Genomic DNA, 17500 nt, shown 5'->3' with positions numbered 1-17500 from the left:
GGACACTGATCACCCCTTTGGGAGTTTATGAGTTTATACAGTAGCATAATAGGTTATAGGGAACACGTGTGTAAGACATGTATAGCCTATCAACAAATATGTGATTTGTCCCCCTTTTTCCTTTATTATGATGTGGTATTTATTTGCGTGTCAATAACAGTCCATGATGACAGCCTCATTTGCAATAATAGCTCTATGAGAGTGCAGTTTAATAGATCTATAAGTTGCCACAGCCAAATAGGCCCACATATAGCCATTTAACAAGCATGAGATCTTAATTCAAAGTGATGAGCTTGTCAGAGGTATAGGGCTGAGCAGAGAGGAACCGCATGAGTGACTTCGTGTTTCCCTAGAGAGGATGCTGAGAGGCGTTCTGCAGGAGTTTGCAGGTTTTCCCCTCATCTCCTGCTGTCCCTGCGTCACATGACGCGCCGGCGCCCGCGCTATAAAAGCACCTGTCCTGGCCGCACTTCACTCGCATCTCACTTTCTCTCTCTCTCTCACACACACACACTCACTCCCAAACTCCACACACACTCTCTCTCCCAGGCAGGCGCGCACAGCAGTGGGAAACATGAGTTACTCCAGCGACATGTACAGCAGCAGCAGCTCGTATCGGAAGATCTTCGGAGAGGCGCCCCGGCCCGGGCGCGTCCAGGCGCACAGCAGCCCGTCTCGCCTGCAGCTCTCCTCGGGGTACCGCAGCCAGCAGCACCGCACCTATGGAGCCGCCCCGGTCTCCTCCTCCTCCTACCGCAGGTCCGTGGGCGCCGGCCGCGTCTTCTCCGCCGCCGGGCCGGACATGGACCTGACGCAGTCCACGGCGGTCACCAACGAGCTGAAGATCATCCGCACCAACGAGAAGGAGCAGCTGCAGGGCCTCAACGACCGCTTCGTGTCCTTCATCGAGAAGGTGCACAGCCTGGAGCAGCAGAACAAGGTGCTGGAGGCCGAGGTGACGCTGCTGCGCCAGCGCCACCAGGAGCCGTCGCGCCTGCACGACCTGTACGAGCAGGAGATCCGCGAGCTTCGCGCGCGCGTGGAGGAGCTGACGCACGAGAAGAGCCAGATGCACCTGGACTGCGTGACGATGAGCGAGGCGCTGGAGCGCGTGCGCGAGAAGCTGGAGGAGGAGACGAGGATGCGCGAGGAGGCCGAGAGCGCGCTGCGCGGGCACCGGAAGGACGTGGACGACGCCACGCTCGCGCGCCTCGAGCTCGAGAAGAAGGTGGAGTCGCTGCTGGACGAGCTCGCCTTCCTCAGGAAGGTGCACGAGGAGGAGCTGCAGGAGATGCAGGCCTCGCTGCAGGCCTCACAGGTAGCCTACCAGCCTACAGCACCTCATGGTCCCGATAGGAGTCATTTCTTACCAAAGCACTGGGTTCAATGTCCCATCCTCAAAGTTAATATACATACTCCTATAATATTCACCACACAGACTGAACTTTACCCAAACTAAACAGCACCGTAATACTCCACGATCAACAGTTTTCAACATAGACTAGAATACATTCTCTACTACCCTATAGCCAAAAATCACCACATCAAACAGACTCACCTTTGTGATCAGTTATCAATTGTCACATCTCCACACTACTCATATATTCCGATATAACTTATAGTGAGTCGGTGCTACTCAATAGTGTGTCATAATGGCCTATATCCTTATAGACTAATATTGTATAATATGAATTACATTCTAACGCATGTTTACATGTCTACATGTTGTGTTGACATATTTGGCAGTTCCCTGCAGGGCCCCAGTGTCCTCACATGAGGAATTGACCAGTTGGGTCATAAATTGAGTCCGTATTAGCTCGTGCAAAGTGAACAGTGCGCAGTGGGAAATTGATGGCACTGCAGTTCCGTTTCAGCACCACGGCGCTGTCCCCCCTCCCCTCCCCTCCCCCCTCCTCCCCTCCCCTCCCCTCCCCTCCTCCATCACGCCCCTCATAAAACGGGCAAATGATCGTCTCCACAGCGTCCTCGTCACGCACTCATGCCCAGTGAAGTTTAAATTTAGTTAATTGTGTTTATGTTTATGTGTGTGTGTGTGTGTGTGTGTGTGTGTGCGTGTGTGCGTGTGTGCGTGTGTGTGCGCGTGTGTGTGTGTGTGTGTGTGTGTGTGTGTGTGTGTGTGTGTGTGTGTGGGAGGAAGAGAGAGGGATGGAGAGAGAGCCTTGCAGGTTGCAACATTTATAAACAGTTATAATACGTTTTTGAAGGGTAGCGTCACCGCCTCAAAGTGCGATAAAGGTCACTATAAACGTCCTAGGGTGTACCACAGACACACTCTATGTCCCTGTAGGGATATTATAGCGATTTGTCCTTAGGGGAGGCAGAGAGAGGGGGAGTGTGGGGAGGGAGGGAGGGAGGGAGGGAGGGAGGGAGGGAGAGGAATGCAGCATAATCCAGGCAGGGCGTGGTCGTCCCAGCAGGCAAGCAGCAGCAGATGGTTCGATCCGGACTAACTCAACTCTCAGCTCTTCATGTTTTAACACCAGCAGCATCTTCCATCATCCAATACTGCAGTGACTGCACTGTTAGTCTGCAAACAAAACACAACACAAACAAGCCGTGTAGCTCCTGCCTGGGTATGCTTAAGCCCAACACACACACACACACACACACAGAGAGAGACACACACACACAGAGACACACACACACACACACACACACACACACACACGCACAGGACGGACGTATCAGGCGGACTAGTTCTCAATTTACAAAGTGGTCAATATTATTGATTCATGTTCAAATATAGAAGTTCCTCAAGGTGACTCAGTTTGATGGAGCTGTTCCTTCTGTGTCACCACTGATCCAGTCGCAGTGCAAGTGAACTAAAAAAACACACACAAAAAGCCACGATTTATACTAAGACTGAAATAAGGCAGAAATCAGTACAGACAGTGTCCAGTATTCAGTGAGTGAAATCAGTACAGACAGTGTCCAGTCCTGAGTGAGCGAAATCAGTACTACAGACAGTGTCCAGTCCTGAGTGAGTGAAATCAGCACAGACAGTGTCCAGTCCTGAGTGAGCGAAATCAGTACAGACAGTGTCCAGTACTGAGTGAGTGAAATCAGTACAGACAGTGTCCAGTATTCAGTGAGTGAAATCAGTATAGTGTCCAGTCCTGAGTGAGTGAAATCACTACAGACAGTGTCCAGTATTCAGTGAGTGAAATCAGTACAGTGTCCAGTCCTGAGTGAGTGAAATCAGTACAGACAGTGTCCAGTCCTGAGTGAGCGGTTGAGTGATGGTTGATGGTTGTTATTGCTATGTAAGCTACTGACAGCACAGAGAAGCTGAGTCAGCAGTCCATTCATCAGCCCTGCCTGCAGCATTCCACCAGCGGCTGCAACAGAAAGCTCATCCTGTACATCATAGTATACTGTACATAATATACTGTTTCCTGTCCCCGAAGGACATACAATATGCTCACACCAGCACATCAAGCACACATAGCAAACTGCTCTTACAGCCACGTAAGGAGTTTTGTTTTAGCATTCAGATCATTTGTAAGCTTTATTTGAGCATGCTTGCTCGTTTCCACGTTCATACAGTTCCACACATTCACCAGTACAAGCACAATAGTCCTCTAGCTGGTGGCCACAAAGCTGCGGCTCGGTGCCTTGCTCAAGAGCACATCGACACTATAGTTGTTGATGGAGGAGGGGAGAGTATAGTGTTTCTCATTCACTGTCCTCCTCAACCACATTTTCCCAGCTGGTCTGGGGGATTTGAACTGGCAACTTTGTGATCACGAGTTGTGTAACCTGTGGGCTGCTGCCTGTTACTCAGTAAAGTAAAGGTAAAGTCCCACTGATTGTCACAGAATGTGTGAAATTTGTTCTCCGCATTTGACCCATCCCCTGGGGGGAGAGGTGAGCAGCAGCAGCACCGCGCTCTGGAATCACATGGTGAGTTAACCCCCCAATTCCAACCCTTTGATGCTGAGTGCCAAGCAGGGAGGCAATGGGTCCCATTTTTATAGTCTTTGGTATGACTCGGCCGGGGATCGAACTCACGACCCCCCAGTCTCAGGGCGGAGACACTCAGACCACAAGGCCACTGAGCTGGTGAGATGAAAACGTTTATCACCCCCGTGGGTAATAAAGCAGAAGGACAAGGGCAGCTCCAATTGACTTTTTTAATTGCCACACGACGGACGAAGCCACTTGCCTGAAGTCAATTCAGAGTGCCGTCCTTGTCTTACATGTTTTATTATCTACTAGCTACTTTAAAGCCCCTAACGTGTAACTTTGTGCTGAGCAGCAGCAGCAACAGTCTTCTGCTCTCTCAGATGCTAATAAATGCTACACTTCCCTGTTTGTACATTGAGATATGGGCCTTAATTGGCCTTAATAACTCATTCGCTGGGGGGGGGGGGGGGGGGGGGGGGGGGGTAGCTCCTGTTGTTGTCTCAACTTGCTTTATTGAACCAAGTCGGTAATCCCGCCGCTAATGATGCTAGCAATAGCGATAAACACGTTTCACTTCCTATACGTACGTCACAATAAAAGTTTCTTGCTAGTTTGTGAGCAGAAAACGTTTAATCTGAAGGAAGTGCAGCGGGTAATGAAGTTACACCCAGGCAACTTGATGGAGCCTCATAGATGGTGCAAGAACCAGGCGCTCAGGGTGCATAGTGGGAACGATAGAGCCGCCATTCTCCCTAGAAGTCAGTGTAGCATCCAAATGATTTAAACGCTGTTACATTAAGGTCAATATTAGGGCCAGCTGTTAAACTATTATCATGAGCGACGAGCATTGTATCTTCTTTTGTAACAATGAAATAGAATGTAGACAATTATGCGCTTCTCTAAATGTTTGCTGGCACCCATTCTGTAGACCGGCGAGCCTCCCCAGTAGTGCTTCCAAACCCCCACTGAGCGCACTCCCCTCCTCCCCCTCTCTTCTCTCCAGGTGTCAGTGGAGATGGACATGAGTAAGCCGGACCTGGCCGCAGCCCTGAAAGACATCCGGGCCCAGTACGAGAACCTGTCGGCCAAGAACCAGGTCCAGGCCGAGGAGTGGTACCGCTCCAAGTTCGCCAACGTGAGCGAGGCGGCCGCCCGCAACCACGACGCCATCAAGCACTCCAAGGAGGAGCTGAGCGAGTACCGCAGGTAGGGGTGGGACGATATGAAAATATTCATCTCACGATTATCCTCTCCAAAATAATTGCGATGAACGATATTATTGCGATACGCATCAAAATAGGCTTAAAACTCTTAATATGACACTAAAACATACTGGAATCACTTTACCTTACATTTGGTCAAGAAACAAATATTGGAAGTGCAGACACTGGGTGATGAATTGTTGACACTTTAGATTAGTGGATGCAGAAAGACTTGTAAATCAATTGTAAATGATTGACACATCATTGATAACAGATGAGGAACACTTCATTGACTACAAGTTTATAGATGACTCGCAACACATTTCTGATCTGTTAACATAGCATTCATGAATCATCTCCAAAATGTATTAATGTTTAGAATCTAATTGATTAGTTCATCATTAATTAAAGGCTTATAAATGACTCATGACTGAACGTTATTATAAAGTGTTACCCAAGTATCTCGAGTGTTTATTGTCATGATAGATGATAATAGCTTATATTGTGGCCCCCCTGACCACAGGCAGGTGCAGGCCCGCACCCTGGAGATCGATTCCCTCAGGGGCCACAACGAGGCCCTGGAGAGGCAGATCGCTGAGATGGAGGATCGCCATGGCAACGAGATCGGAGAGATGCAGGTACCTAAACAGCAGGGGGGTGCCGGAGAGTACTTGTTAAAATGCTTTGTAATATAGTAGCAGTGTAGTGAAGACTAAAATATCAAAGCCTGGATGAGGCTTAAACTGTCTTAATTTGCCCCAATTAATATTGGAGAGCTTTGTGCAAAGATGCGCCAACCCGGTCGGGATGTAGAAGGAGATTTTTAGTAGCCTAAAACGGTTGGGAACCGCTTTAAGGTATCGACCCAAATAGCCCAGTAGCAAGTAGTATCGAAACTTCTCCAGTCAAACAATACCTGCATTTGATCCTTTTTGTACACGGATCTAGAAAAGAAAAGACTATTTGTATGGTCTTGCTCGCAGCCAATCACCGCAAGCGTTTTGTGGTGGTGAAGTCAAGTGTGTGTTTCTGTGTGTGCGTGTGTCCGTGTCAAGCGGTGTATGTGACAGAGTTGAACGAAAGAATTAGAAAATGAATGAATGAATGAAGTAGTGTGCTCTATAGGTTGAGGCGATGTCTCGTCATAGACGCTGGGATAGCTGGCTCAGCCTGGCTGGGGGCGTGGTCAGGGTGGGGTAAATCCCCCGTTCTATCCATTGAGCAAAGTGAGAATTCAGCTGCTAGCCCAGCCCAGGCAGACACGATCAGGGATTTAACCACCGCAGTAAACGCACATCTGAACAGATGTCTTGTGTTCTGCTCTAGAATCCCCAAACCTGTGGTGTAGAGCTGCAGCACCTTCTTTTAGAGTCAGCCCATTGAGATATATGAGCGGTTTTACCCCACTCGCGCGCCAGCCGTATAACATTTTGTGGGCGTTCCCACACATGCCGACTGTCTCTACTGGTATCAGTATCACTATAAGGGTGCTTGTACCTGCTATCCTAATTTTTAAGGCTTAATTTGTTAATAGATTTTGAGAACTTTATCAAGAAATTCACAAAGAAAATCGAAAGCAAAAGCTAATATGTCAGTGTATGTGTACGTGAGGAATGTGCGTGTCTTTTAGTCTATTTGCTCTTCCATGTGTATGTGAGGAAAGCATCCATATTCACGGGAGCATGTCATGACACAACGCTAATATTTCATGTTGTGTGTAGGACACCATCCAGCAGCTGGAGTGTGGCCTGCGCAGCACCAAGGGGGAGATGTCCCGTCACCTGCGGGAGTACCAGGACCTGCTCAACGTCAAGATGGCCCTGGACATCGAGATCGCTGCCTACAGGTCTGGCATGTTCTGTTCACACGCACGCACGCACGCACGCACACACGCACGCACGCACACACACACGCACGCACACACACGCACACACACACACACACACACACACACACACACACACACACACACACACACACACACACACACACACACACACACACACACACACAATTTGAGTATTATTTTTATGTCATGACGTACATGGCCCCATTCCACATGAGACCCATTTTGTTTTGATCAACATGAGCAACAATAATAGTGGTTATTGTGTTTTATGTTGCTGTTGTCATCTGATTTGGTGGTTTCCTTGATTTGACTTCAATGGGAAGATTACATGCTCCTCTATGGGTTGGGATAATTCTATTACCTTGTAAAACCCATTCAAACGTTATTAGATAAACTAAAAAAGCATAAAGAGACATTTTTTTTAATCCATAAAAACATCTGGCAATTTGGAGATACATTCACGTGATGCAGGGATCAATTCTATCCAGAGAATCACATTTCTAGAGATGTGTTATATCAACGTTATACACATCATAGAGTCTGCTATTCAAATAGCGCGGTAGGGGTCTTGTCGTCTACATTTCAACCGTAAGCCACTTAACGTTTTTGTTATTGACTGTAAGCCTAACCCAAATCATAATCCTAACCTTAACTAAGTAGTTTTACTTGCCTAAACACAACCAACGTTGTTTAAGTTGTTTGATTCACATTTGATTTACGCGTAATGTTGGAAAGGTTTTTTAAATTGACCTTCCAATGTTTTATTCTGGCGACTGTGTTGCATGGTGGGAATGAAACTCCTTTAGTTTCAGTATAAATGACAAGTTGCAAGTTGATAGGCCTCTTTCACACGGACGGATCAATTATTTCCCCGCTGCAACAGGACAGATGAGGGGAAGCAACACAGCGTGAGAACGTCCAGTAATCTAACTCGGCAACCGCAACAGTGACGATGTTCTGGGCAAATAGGCCAAACAGACAGCAATATCCCAATGATATGATATCCCCAAGAGGAGACAAACACTGGGATAATAATAGTCACAAATCCAGACAATGACATTCTTCCTAGGACACATTTGGCATTCATGGGGTTTCTCATTACATCTCACAACATCTACCATTCAGTTGCAGATAGATAGCATGTCATTCTGACAAGTCATAAATCCACTTTCAGATATCTTGAATTCCCCTGAATTGTAGATATCTACATAGTATTTTTTAGATATCTGAAATTAAGTTGTAACTAGTCAGGATGAATTGTAGATATCTACATAGTATTTTTTAGATATCTGAAATTAAGTTGTAACTAGTCAGGATGAATTGTAGATATCTACATAGTATTTTTTAGATATCTGAAATTAAGTTGTAACTAGTCAGGATGAATTGTAGATATCTACATAGTATTTTTTAGATATCTGAAATTAAGTTGTAACTAGTCAGGATGAATTGTAGATATCTACATAGTATTTTTTTTTCAATATCTGAAATTAAGTTGTAACTAGTCGGAATGAATTGTAGATATCTACATAGTATTTTTTAGATATCTGAAATTAAGTTGTAACTAGTCAGGATGAATTGTAGATATCTACATAGTATTTTTTAAATATCTTAAAATTAAGTTGTAACTAGTCGGAATGAATCGTAGACATCTCAAACTGGAATTACAACTAATCGTTGTAGATATCTGCAATGAGAAACCCAATCCTATAATAATCCTATAATAAGAAATGCTTAGTCTCTGTCTTTGAATGAGATAATTAGGGTAGATTAAATGGGCTAAAAATGGCTAATTAGGGGACAAAATGACTCGACACGGGTTCAGCACCATGGAGAGCGCCATTCGTTAGCTACTGATGGAGCTCACCTGAGTGGAGGATCACACTTGAGTTAGGGATCAGCCTGGGGAAGTGGACTTATGAAAAGCCTCTGGGGAGAGAGAGGAGAGGCTGCATGCCAACTCTGTGAGCGAGGCCCGACCAAATGATTGTGCGCTGCAACGGGTACCAGAATCAGAACTGTAATGAGAATGCAAAGTCTGTGTGTGAGAGAGTGAGTGAGTGAGTGAGCGAGTGAGTGAGTGAGTGAGTGAGTGAGTGAGTGGGTGGGTGGGTGAGTGAGTGAGCAAGCGAGCGAATAGCGGTTACGCAGCCAAATACAGTGCACAGGTATTCCACTAAAGTGATGTCGCTTGTCCTCGGAAGAATGTCATTGTGGATATGTGAAAAGTTATTTTTGACTAGAAAGAATGACATTATAGATATCTCGAATGAATACGGCCAAAAGCACATTGTTGATGTCTGTGATGTTCATTCCGGATAGTCAAACGGGCCATATGTCTGTGTCTACGCAGGAAGCTGCTGGAGGGCGAGGAGTGCCGCCTCAGCACAGTGGGCGGGGCCATGCTCCAGTCCAGCTACTCGGGCTTCTCCTATTCGTCAGCCCGCTCCTACTCTCTGGGAGCGTACAGGAGGCCCGGAGCCAAGCCCGAGGAGGAGGAGGAGGAGGAGGAAGAGGAGGCTGAGGACGAGGCAGAGGAGGCAGATGAGGAAGCCGGAGAGGAGGTGCGAGAGAAAAATCCTCCTATCACATTGCGTTCAATCGAATAGAATGCAGTCAACAATCTTTAGGCACATCTCAATCCGACTTGCACACTAATAGTTCACTATTTCCCCCCCCTTAAAGCTTTCAGTTACTCTATTTAAATACATACACACATAATATGTATTTTTCATACACATCTCTCCTCAACATTCACACACATTTAGTCTCACATGACCTCACAGATATCCTACATCTATCATGTCCTGTCCTGATCATCCCACGTGATGCGCCACAACTTACTAACTGTACTGTACCTACTGACATCGACCAGCGCCCTAGTTGGCCAAAAGGTGAAATGTTGTTCATCTTTCTAGCAGATCTCGGATAAATGTCACACTTGAAAGCAGTGTCCTGTCTTGTTTGTGGCGAAATGCAAATGAACTAGAGTCAATGTTTCATGTCCTCTTTAAACCATATTGAATATATTCACGTAAGCCGAATCTCTGACTCGTTTTATGAACGTTTTACATGAATGTATTGTCTAACAGGAAGGAGAGGAGGGAGATGACCAGGAGGAAGGCGAGGGAGAGGAGCACGAAGAGGAGGAAGAAGAAGCCGAGGAGGAGGAGAAGCCCAAGGCCAAGGAGGAGGACAAGGACAAGAAGAAGGGAGGAGCCACCGGCAAGATCAGCAAGAGCTAAACTGCTGAGTCCACATCTTCAACATCCTTGCCATCGTCATCATCATCATCATCATCATCATCAATACCATCCTCATCACACCAACCCACTCTCTGTCTCACTCACTCACTCATATGGATCCGCTCCCCTGTTCACATTATTCATCAGACGCACGCACACACACACACACACACACGCACACGCACGCACGCAAACACACACACACACACACACGCACGCACGCACACACGCACGCACGCACACACACACACACACACACACACACACACACACACACACACACACGGACACACACACGGACACACAGAAACACACACTTGTGCAACACTCCACTCCGTCTCTGTTTGCTCTGCAATTCACAAGTGATTGGTGTTGAAACTAAAGTGTATTAGATGGAGAAGAGGCCTGGAGTAGCTGGAGATGGAGATGGAATAGACAAGCGTGATGTCCTGCAGAGGACGTGACAGGAGAGCTGGACCTGCATAGAGCGTTTTGTGAGGAAGTGGGGGATGATTTCGCCCCATGTGAGCCGCACTTCACGTGCCGTTTAATGATGGATACGAGGGTTTAACCCAGAAAAGTCACAGTTCTGGCAGCACACCGGCGGTTAGATGGCCCCCACAGGTCCCGAGCACACCGGCGTTTAGATGGCCCCCACAGGTCCGGAGCACACCGGCGTTTAGATGGCCCCCACAGGTCCGCAGCATAGGAAACAACTCAACCGTCCAACTTTTACGGTGCTATTTGATTTGTACATAATAAAAGTTGGAGAGTACAAACTGTACGTGAGGGTTTTGATCATAGACGGTGCTCTTCCAGCCCAACGTTAGCTCCAAATCCAGAGGGAGAAAACCCCGCCCCCTTTTCATAAGCTCAAATACAGCCTGCTAACCCATGCCTCTCTTTCCTTCACTCTGATAAGAAAGAATCCCCCCCCCCCCAAACACACACACACACACACCTAGTTTTGCATCTCTCCCCACCACGACAACAGGAAATGTACTGTATTACATTACATTACATTACATTTCATTATGTCATGTATATAGCAAGTTCAAATGTGCTGGGAGGGAGGGTCATATTTTCAGAAGGGAGGGCTGGGTTGTGCTGCAGCATCTCTATGGGGGAAACCTTTGGGAATGAAAAATATAGTTTTAATTGCTGCTATAATCACATATATTTTTTTGAAGTATGAATTGCGCCCCCCCCTTTGATTGCTTCATTCGTCAATGAGTAGTATAAATCAGTCACCTATCCTGTCAGAATCCACTCTCCTTCTCCCTTCTCATATGATAGAGAAGCAGCCTTGCTTTTGTGTTGTTGTTAGATAGACAGCAGGTGAGAGGAGGCGAGGGTGGCTGTGAGCGTTGGGCCAGCTGACGATGACATCGATGGCCCTCCACTCAGACTGCATGTGACAAGCGGGGCCGCACAAGGGCTAATATCAGCATAATAACCCCTTTACCCCGCCTATAACCCCGCCCCCAAACCCCTATCAACACCCCATAATAAACCCTTGCCACCGCCCAGAGCCCCAAACCCCTATCAACACCCACTGCATCCCTATAGCCCCGCCCCCGAACCCCTACCAACACCCACTGCAACCTGCAGTCTGACCAACCCCTACCAACACCCACTGCAACCCTATAGCCCCGCCCCCGAACCCCTACCAACACCCACTGCAACCCTATAGCCCCGCCCCCAAACCCCTACCAACACCCACTGCAACCCTATAGCCCCGCCCCCAAACCCCTACCAACACCCACTGCAGCCTGCAGTCTGACGGGGAGACCATGGCTGGGTCTCATGGCTGTGTGGCAGGAGGAGGGTAAGACGGGATGAGAGGTTTACAAATCTCAGCTGTGAAAACGGGGCATTTTGTTTCCTGAGCATATGGCCAATGCACTTCAGGATGCTAACTGTAAAATGTGCTGTTGCTCTCAAGCCATGTCTTTGTAAGCTTCCAGAGGACACGAGTGAGAAGCAAGGCAGAGAGATTGCAACACAAAACAAAGATGTCAGACTTTGATGGAGGACGGTGATCTATTTCCCCTCATTTCAACCCCGCTGCCTTTTGAATGACTTTCTGTTGTTGACAAATGAATGAATCAACGGGCATGAATGCATGGCCTGAGTCTTGGAGCTTGACTATCTGGGGATGGGATGGATTTTTTGCTTGTTGAGTGTTAGAAATAAAATAATAGTAATAAAAAAAAAATGCCTTAAAAAACACATTTTCACCTGCATCTCACTTGTCTCTGGGGTGGTGGAGGAGTGCTGACACTTTACAGACCGTTCTGCTATACAACTGTGACTGTATGTGCTGCTATCTCATGCAGTGATATTCCTCTCAAAGCCAAATAAAGACATTTATTAACCAAATGTTCACTGTTTTCCTGTCTTCAATTTCCTACAACCCAGACCTACCAGACCTACCTGACCTACCTGGTTAAATAAAGGCTACAAGTAAACATAACAGAAGTGACTATATGCATACACAGTTTTTAAATGGCAATAAGGGGGGAATTATGTCAATGAAACCACATTGCTTAAAGCAGGGGTCTCCATCCTTTTTCAGCCCAGGACCCCTTGGTTGATAGAGAACAGAGCAGGGGACCCATACGATAAAAAAAGAAGACGATCAGGATTTACACTTCTTTTAAATTAATAGATTACATTAAAAAAATCAAGAAGGAGCAAATCTGTTTTGCATATTGTTTCATCAGATTCACTTTGTATATCATTTTTGTCAAAAGTAGTTTATTATTAACCTATTAATGCTTGGAGTTTACTCAATATTATTATTATTATTATTATTATTTTGCCTAATTTTATTTTTTATTTTTCACAAACTACTTTGACAAAAATCGGTGGACCCCTCCTGCAGTGCCTCTGCGGACCCCCTGTTGAAGACCACTGGCTTAAAGGAACACCCTTGGCTATACTCTTTATCCTGGGCTAAGCATAAAGTGAAAAGTGAAATCAGAACTTGGCTTAGGCTACTTCAATAGTGAGAGACTAGTAAGAAGGTTCAAATAAACTTTAATGATACAATAAACAAATTAGGCTTTGGCGTATGACTCCATATGAGGAGGACATCAGTGATGTATAGGATAGATAGAGAATCCGCCATAGGGAATTATTCGGGAGTCATGACGTTGGTGGTGGTCAGGGGAGGAGGTGGGGCGGAAACAACTGTTTCAGCGATGATGCTCGGCAACTGAGGGTGACAGCACATAGGTGAGTAACAACATAGTAAAAACATGGACACTGATATACTACACCGGCGGTTAGGTGATTGGCATAGCAGAAAAGCGAGGGAAAGGAATGGCTTGAGCTGATTGGCTATTGCCAGAGAGGGGAAGCGTGGGAGACTGTGAATGGGCGGGGAGTGAGGCATGAATGAAAGGGGGTGTGCATAGCAATGCAGGGGGTGATATAACCTGGATTGGGCGTTGGCTGCAGAGGTAGTCTTCATGATTGAAATTAGTCTAAGAGACATCACTTGTCCCAGTACCTCCCATGGCAGATACCTTCTTGCAGTACCAAGGATTTTCTTGCAAAGATATGAAAGGACGAACTGTCCCATTTATGGTTGCTAAAAGACCAATGGTCAACTGTTTTCTGGACTAAGGTTTTTTTTTGCTCTCCTTTATTGGATATAGTTTTGCTTGCCTCCACACTTTTGAAGACTGTCCTGTGAGAGACCAATTACACAGTTATATATACAGTTATATAAAATGAAATGCAGCAGCACCTATGCACTTTCCATTTCTTGAAGACAGCGTATCCTTCCAAATTAATATTAAAATCACCAGGTAAAAACACAAGATGTTTATATAAAATATATATATTATCCTCAGTTGTTCCATTAGTGCAACAAGTAACCTAATCTATAGGATCTATTGGTTCTAGCAGGCCTATTACACAAAAACCCAGAATAGGAGGCTGATAAGGTAGTTGTATCTGAATTTGATACAATTTGATTAACAATAGAACTGATTCTGAATATTGCCTGGAGAAGGCTTGGCATAATCGATTATTATTAATATTTCGTATTTGAGTCTTATAGGTTTTTTGCTAGATCATCTCATCTGCCAAGGTCTCGCTCGCTGATCAAAAATAATAATCAGTGAAGTGTTAGAGATCTCTGACGCTTTCAGACGTGATTGACACATGCAAGCTGTCCAGAGGAGGGACACGGCCGGATGAGGGTGACCGTCACTGCTATCTCAAAGTCTGATCCACTCACACATCACTGCAGTGCAGAATGAAGCTGACATTGGCTGAGGAGAGGTGTGAGCCCATAGAAAACAAGACCGGGTAGAACTTAGTATATAGCTGGCCCGCGCAGTGTAGCCAACTCTTTGCCAAGGAAAGTAGTGGCTGCCTAGAATTCGCCAGAAGGCGTCACATGATAATGTGCATATCAATATATAAGGCTGCAGTGGTTCTGCATGCAACGGCATGACAATTACAGGTGGACCCTATCTATCCTACAGTCCCTGACCCTGCTCTCAGTGGAGGGAGGGGGGATGCAGTGTGTGGGAAGCGCCAGTGATTCCCCTTGGTTTGCTGCTTTGGGGGGCAGGATAGACAAAAGACAGGTAGGCAAAAGACCCAGGCCTGTAGGGGTGTAGGGGCCTGTAGGGGGGTAGGGGAGTAGGGGGGTAGGGGCCTGTAGGGGCGTAGGGGAGTAGGGGCCTGTAGGGGGGTAGGGGCCTGTAGGGGAGTAGTCGCCTGTAGGGGGGTAGGGGCCTGTAAGGGGGTTAGTCGCCTGTAGGGGGGTAGGGGCCTGTAGGGGGGTAGGGGAGTAGGGGGGTAGGGGCCTGTAGGGGCGTAGGGGCCTGTAGGGGGGTAGGGGCCTGTAGGGGGGTAGAGGCCTGTAGGGGGGTAGGGGCCTGTAGGGGGGTAGTCGCCTGTAGGGGGGTAGGGGCCTGTAGGGGGGTAGAGGCCTGTAGGGGGGTAGGGGCCTGTAGGGGGGTAGAGGCCTGTAGGGGGGTAGGGGCCTGTAGGGGGGTAGAGGCCTGTAGGGGGGTAGGGGCCTGTAGGGGGGTAGGGGCCTGTGGAGGCTCGACTCACAGCTTCCTATAGGGACCTGTCGGCCCGGGCTTCCTAACCCCGGTCACCCTGAGTCACTTCACTTTGCCCGCACAGATTGTCACCTCCAGAGAACAAGCTGGCAGCGTCTTCTATCTATAACCTTTAAGGCTGCAGCCGCTCCCCTTTTGAGTGAATGGGCGGGGCTTATTATCTGCTCATCTCAGCTCCTCTCAGCAGCGCCCAGAGGTGAAGGATGGAGCCGGCTAAGATGGATGGCAGCTGCCAACAGAGGCCCGCCGGCACCGCCACCAACACCAAGGACTTCATCACACACACCCTGAGCCTATTCATCTCCCTGCTGTGTGTGTGTGTGTGGGGAGGGGGGGTGCGTGCATGTGTGCGAGTGTGTGTGTGTGCGTGTGTGCGCGACTCTGTGTGCGTGTGCGCGTGTGCATGTGTGTGTGTGTGTGTGTGTGTGTGTGTGTGTGGGTGGAAGCATCAGCACAGTGGCAAAAACATTATCAGCACCAACAGGAGATCAATAAAAACAACAGAGAAAAGCAGCAGGGGAGAGAAAAAGGCAGCAAAGGCAAATGTTTGTGATGAAGCTATTAGGTGAGAGAAAGCACATGGGGGTTTCAGGAAGGGAAAATGCAATGTGATCATTTGATACAGCCATGTGATCATGTGATACAGCCTGTGATCATGTGATACAGCCTGTGATCATGTGATACAGCCTGTGATCATGTGATACAGCCTGTGATCATGTGATACAGCCTGTGATCATGTGATACAGCCTGTGATCATGTGATACAGCCTTTGATCATGTGATACAGCCATGTGATCATGTGATACAGCCATGTGATCATGTGATACAGCCTGTGATCATGTGATACAGCCATGTGATCATGTGATACAGCCATGTGATCATGTGATACAGCCTGTGATCATGTGATACAGCCTGTGATCATGTGATACAGCCTGTGATCATATGATACAGCCATGTGATCATGTGATACAGCCATGTGATCATGTGATACAGCCTTTGATCATGTGATACAGCCTGTGATCATGTGATACAGCCTGTGATCATATGATACAGCCTGTGATCATGTGATACAGCCATTTGATCATGTGATACAGCCTGTGATCATGTGATACAGCCATGTGATCATGTGATGCAGCCTGTGATCATGTGATACAGCCTGTGATCATGTGATACAGACTGTGATCATGTGATACAGCCTGTGATCATGTGATACAGCCTGTGATCATGTGATACAGCCTGTGATCATGTGATCATGTGATCCAGCCTGTGATCATGTGATCCAGCCTGTGATCATGTGATACAGCCTGTGATCATGTGATACAGCCTGTGATCATGTGATCATGTGATACAGCCTGTGATCATGTGATACAGCCTGTGATCATGTGATACAGCCTGTGATCATGTGATCATGTGATACAGCCTGTGATCATGTGATCATGTGATACAGCCTGTGATCATGTGATACAGCCTGTGATCATGTGATACAGACTGTGATCATGTGATACAGCCTGTGATCATGTGATCATGTGATACAGCCATGTGATCATGTGATACAGACTGTGATCATGTGATACAGCCTGTGATCATGTGATCATGTGATACAGCCATGTGATCATGTGATACAGACTGTGATCATGTGATACAGCCTGTGATCATGTGATACAGCCTCACTGAGGATGTACAACCAGTCCTGTGACTAAACCTTCCACGTTCCATCTGTGTAATAGCACTTTTCCCACATTGCTCTACCACTGCAGCAGATGTTCTAGTGGTCAATGGAGAGTCCAGAGAAGTGTTTGTTTTTGAGGTGTTTGAAGGTCTGCAGAGCAATCCTTGTTAAGGGCTTTGCTCAGGGGTCGAGGCGGGATTTAAATGCACGTTCTCCCGCATGCAAAGCGCACATGGTAACCGCAATGCCAAGAGAGCGTCGCTGCTCCACCCTCTGCCCATCTGGGGAGAGCCGTAGACTAGCACCATGCTTCCTCCGACACATGCGCAGTTGCCAGTCGCTTCTTTTCACCTGACAGCGGGGAAGCTTCACCGGCAGGACGTAGCACATGGGCGGATCACGCTATTCCCACCAGTTCGCTTCCGCCCCGACCAGGCCCCCCGACCGACCAGAGGAGGCGATATAGTGCAGCGACCAGGACATTATACCCCTAATCCGTGACTAATACCGCATTCAAGA

The 17500-nt window shown here is 47.3% G+C and overlaps 1 protein-coding gene across 1 annotated transcript; it reads left to right on the top strand.

The window, feature by feature from the left end:
• Positions 1-371: 371 nt before the first annotated feature.
• On the top strand, positions 372-10220 carry LOC310784212 (low molecular weight neuronal intermediate filament-like; the record flags this gene model as incomplete). Its single annotated transcript, XM_083645225.1, has 6 exons — positions 372-1318; positions 4931-5133; positions 5653-5767; positions 6851-6975; positions 9329-9539; positions 10068-10220. The coding sequence occupies exons 1-6, from the start codon at positions 575-577 to the stop codon at positions 10218-10220; spliced, it is 1551 nt and encodes a 516-aa protein (XP_083501351.1). The 5' UTR covers positions 372-574.
• Between the last annotated feature and the right edge of the window lie 7280 nt (positions 10221-17500).

Source organism: Poromitra crassiceps (genome assembly GCF_964638095.1).
Source record: "Poromitra crassiceps genome assembly, chromosome: 10".
Taxonomy (NCBI): Eukaryota; Metazoa; Chordata; class Actinopteri; order Beryciformes; family Melamphaidae; genus Poromitra; species Poromitra crassiceps.
The sequence above is the reverse complement of the archived record's forward strand: the minus strand, read 5'-3'. Positions and strand labels throughout refer to the sequence as shown.